This window comes from Myotis davidii, unplaced genomic scaffold, assembly GCF_000327345.1.
Source record: "Myotis davidii unplaced genomic scaffold, ASM32734v1 scaffold574, whole genome shotgun sequence".
Classification (NCBI taxonomy): domain Eukaryota; kingdom Metazoa; phylum Chordata; class Mammalia; order Chiroptera; family Vespertilionidae; genus Myotis; species Myotis davidii.
The window spans coordinates 292,139-301,964 of record NW_006285614.1 but is presented as its reverse complement, the minus strand read 5'-3'; the positions used below and the strand labels follow the sequence as shown (position 1 = coordinate 301,964).

Here is a 9,826-nt window from a genome sequence, read left to right as displayed (position 1 = left end):
CATTCTCCAGAGTAGTCTAATCTAAGCAGCCAGCAAACACCATCCTTAACAAAGTCTTAACCCGTTTTTCAACTTTCCTACCATCCTCCTTCTTTAACACTATCATTGGTTTTCAAACTTTGGTGTGACTCAGGATCACCCTTGGGGCTCTCACTAAAAATATGCATGCTTGGGCTCCACCCCAGAAATCTGATTCAGTTAAGTCTGGGTTTACCCCAGGCGTTTTTATTTTTTGTGTGATGTTTTTGATGGAGGACATTTATATTGTTGTTTCCTCCTGGTGTTGCTAACTCACCAATTTTTGAGAAACACTACACGTTTCAACTTCAAATTTGGTCAGCTCCCCCCATACATGAGATTTAATTCGGTAATTATTCCTTCTCCCAGAATCTCCTAATTCTCAACCACCCCCCACCCCCACCCCATCTTTCAAGACCCAGATTTAATGCCATCTCTTCCGGGAAGTCTTTCCTGCTCTCCTTCACACTTCTTTGATATTTAGCTGCACTTTTCTTGCGGCACCTCTTGTTTACTTAGGAAGCATCCAAGAGCCCGACCAGCCAGGAAGGTCGCTCTGGACAGAGAGGGGCACATTCATCCAAGTCCATCCCAACCCCTAGCCCTCACGCGGCCAGGCGGACAAGTGCAATAAACAATGTTGGTTCGCTCCATCAATAGTTCTTCCCCGAAACGGAAACCCAGGGCACAACTGCCTCCGACGAAACCACCGGGATAACCGTCGTCCTGAGGTCCGAGAGCGGGCGAGAACTCCTCCGAGTCTGTTGTAAAACGCCTGCCCCAACCCTGAAGATGGAGCCGCCAGGAAACTAAGTGACGGAAAAGGGGGTTCCGCCCCCCGGCCCGCGCCACCCCTGACGTTCGCCTCGCCCTCCGATTGGTTGCTCCTTGCACATGACCCGCTGGCCGCCGCGGGATTGGTTGTCTGGCAGAGGCCGCAGTGGGTGGTGGGATGCCGGCGGACCCTGGAGGCGGAGGCCGGTGGGAAGCGGGAGCTGTTGTCCTGGAGGGAGGGCTGGGAGGCCGGCAGTCGGCACCGTGAGCCTTCGCCGGCTGGGCAAGCCTCCTGGGAGTCTAGGGCGTAGGAATTTTAGGATTTTTCAAATGGGGCTTAGGACTCCTGGCTCCGGCCTTACTCGACTTTCCCCACAAGGACGGCTTCTCTGTCTTCCTTGGAGTTGGTGGGGTTTGGACCGTTATTTTTGACGGTCCCCTGTGTGTAAGCACTGGTTATCCTGCGCCGGGCGCCGTGCAGAGCGCCATGAGGTAGAAGGGGGCGGGGGATGCAGGAGGAGGGTTTAGAGATGCTTGTGATGTGGTCCTTACCTACGTGACGCGTTGGAGGTAAGTCGGCTGATGCCTTTCTAATCTAGCAGTTTAGGATTTAGTAGGGAGGGTCGTGCATTGACTGAGTTTATTGAGCCGCTTCCTATGCACCATTCTGAGTGCAATGGATGCAAAGGCCAGTAAGACACAGTCCTGGTTCTTTAGGAACCCTGTGATGGGGTAGGTGGGGATCGTGAATAAATGGCGTTTGATGCGTGTTGGGGCGGGGGGACTCAGAGGAGGGGATGGATGACTGAGGAGTTAGGGACCACGTAACAGAGAGAGAAGATTACATTTGAGTAAGGTTTTAAAACTGTAATTAGGCGCTCTCCACATTGAAAGGGGCGGGGAAGCATCCCGGATGGCGTAGGGTACTAAGGAAAAAAATTAGGAAAGTATCTTTGTGTAGAGGATGATGAGATAAAGGCTCAAGCATAACCCCTGTAAAACAGACACTTTGTTAGTTTCCCTCTCTTTGTGGAGTTTAGTTGCTAAATGGCAAACACAGACCGATTGTCAGTTTTATGGAAAATCAACCTATTGATACTTATAGATGGCTGAAGCATGTGGGGTCTCCAGAATTGTTAGATACTGTCAATACCATGCTGAAAGGCTGGAAAGGGTGACATGTGATCCTAGCTCTTTTCCACGTCAATGATTGTGTATCACCAGGTGCCATTTAGAATAAATGAAATGCAGTCAGCCTTTTCATTCAGAAATTAATTGTTCAGGTCGTGAATTATCCAGGCTTTCCCTTTTTTCCTTTATCTTGCTCATGCCCTGGAGGAAAATGAAATTAAACCTTATATTTAGCTGATAGTGGAAAAATATAAATCTGGTAATCAGACCTCAGTTGTCCTTCCAGCTGATGTTAATTTGCTATGGACCTTAGGCAAATCATAGCCTCTCTGGGTCTTGGACTCTTAAGATAGAAGATCCTGGTATAACAAATTTATGACCAGTTTTTATCTTTATGTGCAGCATGATTGTAAATCAAAATATATTTTAAATGAACTGGAGGAGTTCCATTTAAATATATTTTAAATGACTTATTATATTAAAAATGTTTTTGAAATTGATACTTGCTTTGGTAAAACCTTGCTATTTAACAAGAATTCTTGCAACTATCCCCTATACTCTTTTTATCTATAATAATAAAAGAGAATTTAGTATAAAAATCCTTTCTAAAGCTTTTGCTTAAGAACTTGTCTCTAAACCCTTTTGCAGGCATCTGAAATTTTATCTTGCATTGTGTTTGAGCTCATTAAAAAAAAAGTTGTTTTTTTTTTTTAAAACTGTAAGTGCTTACCCACACACCTGTATTTCAAAAACAAAAAAGCTCCCCCAAACAAAACTTGTTCAAATTTGCATTTTTGTACAGTAGAGTTACTTAAACCAAAGCATAGTGGAAGATAAGATGGTTGCAATTTAAACTTATCTAAAAAGGAGGCTTTATTTTGTTCATGGGTAAACCTAAGTTTTTTTAGAAGTGAAAATAGCGAGTGAAAATACTTTTAGATAATACAAGGTGGTGAAATGCAATGATGCGATGATGAGTGAAGTATAGTCTGACCTGGTATTGCCATTGCTTCACTGTTGGCTCTGACCAGGGTGTGATCACTTAATCTTCTCTCTGAGCTGAGTCTGGTTATGGTTTTCCCACATTGGTATGTTCTAGCATATTTGGATACTGGTTTTATTATGTATATGAGTATTTCTTTGGTATTTGTTTGAATTTTACTGATACTTTGTTTTTCTTCTTAGGTTGAGGTGAAAACTCTGGCTTTGATACCTTCATGGAGTACTACATTATTTCAGTCCTGAATCTGGTTCCGTTCTCTTATTGACTTATTATATTAAAAATGTTTTTGAAATTGATACTTGCTTTGGTAAAACCTTGCTATTTAACAAGAATTCTTGCAACTATCCCCTATACTCTTTTTATCTATAATAATAAAAGCATAATATGCTAATTAGACCGGATGGCCTTTCAGACGACCTTCCGGATGAAGCTGAGGCAAGCCACCTTGGCTTCGAGGGCCGAGTCCCTTGCACAAATTTCATGCATTGGGCCTGTAGTGATACATAAAAGTGTTAATATTTTAAAATCCATAGGATGTTCCATTTCAGAATTTAGTTTTATTACTTTGGTGCTATTAGAGAATGTTTGTCCTTTGAATTGCTAAAATGAGTTAAAATACTGGGAAACGCCTATCAGCAGAGGCACCTACAAATTACTTTCATCCTTCCTCATCTAGTTATGAGTTTTTTAGCCCATATTTTTTCATCAATTTGCCAATCCAGGCATGAATTTTTCTACATAGGCAACTTAAAGTGTTTTTGTAGTCTTTCTAATACAAGATATTTCGAACAAGGCTGAATGCTGAATTCTTGCTGTTGGACTAAAGGACTTTCCCCCCCAATTATTGGATTAGCAAAAACCCCCACAAAATGTTAATACAAAAATACCCCCAAAAGTCAAAGGTTGTCTGAATGAAAAATTTAAACACCTCAAGTAATCTTTCAGTTTTTGTATAATCATGACCACATGGAACAGTTTTTTGCCAAAAAACATTTATTCTTGAAATGTATTTAAGAGTTTCATAGAAACTTTAGTAATAGCCAGAATTATTCATGCCAGTGTAGCAAACTCTTTTTTAAATATATTTTATTGACTTTTTACAGAGAGGAAGGGAGAGAGATAGAGTCAGAAACATGGATCAGCTGCCTCCTGCACACTCCCCACTGGGGATGTACCCGCAACCAAGGTACATGCCCTTGACCGGAATCGAACCTGGGACCCTTCAGTCCGCAGACTGATGCTCTATCCACTGAGCCAAACCAGTTAGGGCCAGCTTAGCAAACGCGTACTAGCAAGGAGAAAGGGCTTATTAAAAGAGCCTTTCTTTACACATAGATGAGTATTTTACTTCATCTTTTTTTAATATTTATTGATTTTAGAGAGAGGAAGACAGAGGGAGAGATAGAAACATTGATAAAAGAGATTGGCTGCTTGCTGCATGCCCCTCACTGGGGACTTGAGCCTACAACCCAGGCATGTGCCCTGACTGGGAAATGAACCGGTGACCTCTTGGTGCATATGTTGATGCTCAACCACTGAGCCACACCACCTAGGCTTTACTTCATCTCTTCATTGCTTATTAGCTTTGCTTTCTCACCAAAATCTATATATACACTTCACCTTACTTTTCCTTTAACCAGTTTCCCAAGAAAGACTCATAAAGAAATCTTTAAAAGTTGATAAATTACAGCAGACATTACATAACAAATGGGTCACAGTATATAGAAGGAGCTATTGTTTTTCAAGAGTAAGCCCACTTTTCACATTGTAAACTGATAAAACCTCTTCCTCATCGGCAAATGAAAACTTTTCTAAATACAAGGTCTGCTTCCCCTTCACCCACTTTGAGGTCTAACATGGGTTTTTCCTGAGAGCTTCTATACCTCTTTGTTCTTTAAGGAAAAGCTTCTATACTGATTATCCTCTTTTATCCACTTCTATACTGACCCTCAATTCTCTTACTCTAATCAGCTTGGTTAACTTTAAATTGGGGCCTCGAGAGCAGGTTAGAAGGTTAAATCCATGGGTATATCCTTTTAAAGAAATCCATGTAATTTTTAAAAATTCATATAATTATGAATTGAGGCTAAGAAGTACCAAATAATGCCGTTGTACCATGCTGAAAAACAGCCCTGTGGCCTTCTGGGCAATGATTTTCCTTCGAGGTAAGATGCTAATCCCTTTCAGTTGTCAGGGGAGTACAGTTTAATTAGGTGTTGTACTTCTGTTGGATAACCTGTGATGGGACAAGCCTGGTGAGTCCTCACATAACTAAACACACAGCGATAGCAAAACACATAGCCAGAGGTGGCAAGAACAGTATCATTCACCCGGGTTTTACGACACAGTGGGCACACAGTCTTCATTTTGGGTAACAGGGGAGAATCAGAATTGTAGTCTAGGTGTACAGGTGGTGGTGGAGTAGGCAGGGCAGTCAGTGATTTGATGGTTTCTTGATTTTCTGATGAGTACCACCACTCAAGGAATTGCAGGAAGAATACACCGACAGACAGGCCAGTAGAGAGGGATAAGGCAACACCCCCCACAGCTTTTTTCAGAGTTGACTTGATCTTCTCACTAATACTGTTGGGAAATAGAACAAGAAGGCAAAAGGAGAAACTATTTAGGTACAATTGCAGAGTAACTAATATAAACGGAGTTCTCACACTTTTCATCAGAAACACCAATTCAGTTTGGGGAATGACTGGCATTGTCTCCTTAAGGTTGTATTCTAAATGATTCCCTCTTTCTGACTGACAGTATTTTAGGAGCCTAGGAGCAAAGCTTTGTTTTTAAAGACGAGGGTTTTGTTGTGTGTTGAGAAGAAATTAGTGAGACATTGATTATATAGAGCTTTTTGTGTATGTGTGCAAGATAGTATATCCAGAAAAAGAAACAGCTCACTTAAAAAAATTAACTTAGCAGCATTGAGGAATATATATTTAAACTTGTAGGAGAACATGAACACTAACTACAACAGGATAGCATTGTGGTTCAGAGCAGTCGAGAATTGTGTTGATCTGCCTTGAATCTCAGTTCTGCCACCTTCTAGCTGTGTGGCCTTGACAAGGTACTTAGCTGCTAGGGCTTAGTTTCCTCAGTCGTTAAATGGGACTAATAAATGAGTTGTGATGCGGATTGGGATAATGCATATAAAACAAACACCTAGCTCAGGGCCTGGCCATAGCAAGTGTAGTAGTTTTGATGAGGTTGCTTACCAGGATGGCAATCCTTGTTTTATGAACACAGAATTTTTCTATGATTTTATTAAAAAAACCTCAATGTGGACTGAAGGAGGTGATTTCATAAAATTAAAGTAAGATTTTAGAATCTGTTCATCAAAGATTTGGGGGAAATGTTAAGCCTTACCTCCTGGCTGGTTGCTGCATCATGCTGGCTTCAGCTGCTTTGTGCTCCAGGGCTTGTATGTCCTGAACTGTAAGTCGACCCAGCCGGACTCCAGCCAGACTAAGTAGTGGTGAGTGATGCTGAGCTTTTCCTAGGATGTATCGAAGTTGTTGTACAAGAAACCAGCCTTCCCAGGCCATGTTAACAAATGGGTAGGCTGCCAGGAAGGCTCTGTAAAATTGTTTCCAGCGGGAAGAAGGGGGATGGATAGAATATTCATCCTCTTCTCTCAGGCTAGAAACCAGCTTCTCCAGCTTCACTTTCAGATAGGGAAGAAGAACCAGGAACATAATGGACTTCCAGAGCTGCTTCTTGGGGAGACCAGCACTGGCCAGTCTCTGAAGCTTGTGTGTGTCCCCCGTGACAATCCGCTTTAAGCCGTAAAAGTTTTCAGAAAATGAGGCACTGGTTTTAGACAGATAATGCTGCTGGAGCAGAAGATCCAGCAGGGCAAAGATTTCATCAAACCACCTCCAAAAGAAGCCGTAGTGGGCAGGGTTTGATTCTGCAAGAACCTAAAGTGAAGTAGATACTAATAAATGAAATGCATTCCATTTCACAGCTACTATGCCTTATGTTTGCATTCCCCTCACCCCCATACCCTCTAAATTCTACACTTTGAGATTAAAGAGATCACTACTTTTGGGGCTTACCCTATCCTTCCTGCAGTGCTGGGCATTCATTACAGGGCTCTACACCTAACAGGGGTTCAATAACCGTTAAGTTATATGAATAATAGGATATGGATTATGTGCTAATTGGTAATTTCAAACCTAGGCTCCGAGATAAACTCAAATTATTGGTTTGGTTTTTACCCAGTCGTCCCTAAAACCATTTAAAGAATTAATACCGTACCTTGACCACATGCTGAAGAGCAGGTCTCACTGCTGTCATTAAACTGTCCTGTGCTACCACCTCAAAGATGGATGGCTGGTCATCCACCCCAGAAGCAGCTGTGATGTGAGCCCCGTGCTCGGCCATAGTTTTCTGCGTGCACTGGGTTTCACTTTGCCCCTAGTAAGCATGAACTTGTTTGGGGTATCCAATGGGCACTCAGTCTTAAAAGCAATCTTTCTGCAGGATATCCGAAACTCCTAATTCCCAATTTTTACAGGAACTGGGAGAGAAAAGACCACTTCTGGAGGCAGAGGGGACGGGTCTCAAGGAAGAAGGAAGTTAAGGCAGGACGTGGGTGGAAGTGCCGTGTGGGGAAGGGGTGACTTGCAAATGCTGCACCTCACAGGGCAGAGCGTGACCATGGGGGAGAGGCAGGGGCCAGGAGGTCTGTCCTCTCCAGCTGCAGTCGTGGAAGCTGCGGATCGGCGGCTTCCAATCGCGAGGGCTCAAAAGCCGGCCTGTCCTGGGAAATCAGAGGTGCTCGAGCGGGCCGGCACCCGAGGCCCGGCTCCAGCCCCGCCCGCGCCCGTCCTTGCGCGCTGACCCCAGGCGAGGCGCGAAGGACCCACGACGCCACGTTGGACGGGAGGTCTCCGCTTTAGGACAGGAGCCGCACCCGGAAATAGAAGCCGCCGGCGGTGGGCAACTGCGGCGGCGGAGAGGCGCTCTAGCCCCGAACGCGGCCCCGAAACCGGAACTAGAAAACGCTATGACCCACGAGCACTTCCGCTTCCGCCCCCGCGGGAATGAAAGGGCGCTGGGCGATTCCATTAGAGAGAAGTGTTTGTTCGCTTTAGGTAGTTGGGTTCGCGGGCCGTCTCGGTGGGAAACCAGAGGTCTGAGTCTCTGCAGAGGTGTTTTTGACCAGATGTTTGGGGCGCCCACCTCTGGCGCCGCCGGAACTTGGTCCCGCGGGCGGTGGAGCTGGGAGCGGAGGGATGAAGGGAATGCGGAAGTGGAAAGGCTCTCAAGTGCGGGTGCAGCAGGTGTGATGGTGAATTTATATTGTGCGCCTTTTGGGAAAGATTTGATAAAATGATTAGGATGAGAATGGTTCCTGTGAGACCTCAAAATTTGGGAGTTTTGTTATTACATTTCGTCCAAGCTGGTAGTTTACCATAGTCTTATACGTTTGGTTGTATTCTAGCATAAACTCCTAATTACTTTCTACCCTAGATAAAAACGATTCCTATCTTTGTACACGGGAGGGTGTGTCCTATTAGCTATAAGAGTGCTAAGTCGAAGGAATCCTGGTAAGTTCCACCACAGGAACTGGGGAAGCGTGACAGAAAAGGCACTTTTCATTGTGTACCAAAGTTGGTGTCATTTACCTTACGGTTTGCAAAGTGCTGTTATGCAACTTTGCCTCATTTGCATTGCTAATGCAGGTTTATTGAATTTGGATAAAAGTTCAAGTTCGACCTGTCCTCTCTCTCCAGAACTCCTCTCTGACCTCTGGGCTAAATAGGTAGAATATAGAAGGTATTATTCACTGCCCAGAGAACCTTAGGGTATATAGATAGATAACTGCTTTGCATAATGAGAACCCTCAGAAACAACGTTTGGCTTTGGTTATTTGAATAGAAAGCAATAATCTTGCAAGTTAACCTTAATTATACTTCTAAAAGGTGTTCTTTACCAAAATGCCTGCTAAAAAGGCACATTGATAAAGATTTTTACCTTACAGAGCTTAAAGACTAGACATGTATCTATAAAGTACCTGGTACAGGTTAGGTGCTTGATCAATGGTAGCTGTTATATACAAGCTTTCCTCAAGCAAACAACATGCAGGAGGCAACCAATCGATGTGTTTCACATTAATATTTCTCTCTCCCTCTTCCACTCTCTCTAAAAAAAAGTCAATGGAAAAATATCCTCGGGTGAGGATTAAAAAACAACAAAACATACATAGTATCTACACTATAATGGAATTTACAGTCTAGTTGGGGAGGAAAATAATATATAATTTACAAATTGAATAAGAGGGATGGGATAGGAGGGGACCCAGGGTAATCAGGGAATGCCTTTCTGAGGAGAGTGCACTTAAACTGAGACCAAATTATGAGCCAGCCATGTGAGGAGTTGGGCAGGAAGAATATTAGGCAGGAGAAGTATTGTGGAGGCCCTAAGGTGGGAAAGAACTTGGCATATTTGAGTGTTACAATAGCGAGCAAAAGGGGAATATGGAGAATGAGGAGTGACAGAGGCATAAAATGATATTAGAGAGGTAGGCAGGAACCAAACCATCTATGCAGGCACTAAGGGCCACGGGAAGGAGTCTATAGCAATTGATATTATTGACCACTCATTCATTCAACAAATTCTGGGGAGGGGAGGTAGGCCTCAGAAATGAAAGAGTGAACAGATTGATATACTTCCTACTTTCATGAAATTATAAACGCACCCTGAAACATGACTGCCTGCTTTTCCTTCTGCCTCTGATTACTCATTCTTGATCCCTTTCCAAATTTGGTTTCCTCAGCTTCTGCCCCAGCCTCTCTCGCTCTCTCCATATTTTTAAAAAATATACTTTATTGCCGAAACCGGTTTGGCTCAGTGGATAGAGCGCCGGCCTGCGGACTAAAGGGTCCCCGG

The 9,826-nt window shown here is 43.6% G+C and overlaps 1 protein-coding gene and 1 long non-coding RNA gene across 2 annotated transcripts; one reads left to right on the top strand and one right to left on the bottom strand.

Annotated features, from left to right (window-relative positions):
* Positions 1-443: 443 nt before the first annotated feature.
* On the top strand, positions 444-3,267 carry LOC107181938. Its single transcript, XR_001512654.1, has 2 exons — positions 444-1,362; positions 3,109-3,267. It is a non-coding gene; the product is annotated as an uncharacterized LOC107181938 (long non-coding RNA).
* A 1,253-nt stretch (positions 3,268-4,520) lies between these two features.
* On the bottom strand, positions 4,521-7,935 carry PEX12 (peroxisomal biogenesis factor 12). The gene is made up of 3 exons (XM_006756410.2): positions 7,190-7,935; positions 6,296-6,849; positions 4,521-5,509 (listed from the first exon to the last, which is right to left on the bottom strand). The coding sequence occupies exons 1-3, from the start codon at positions 7,313-7,315 to the stop codon at positions 5,110-5,112; spliced, it is 1,080 nt and encodes a 359-aa protein (XP_006756473.1). The 5' UTR covers positions 7,316-7,935; the 3' UTR covers positions 4,521-5,109.
* Between the last annotated feature and the right edge of the window lie 1,891 nt (positions 7,936-9,826).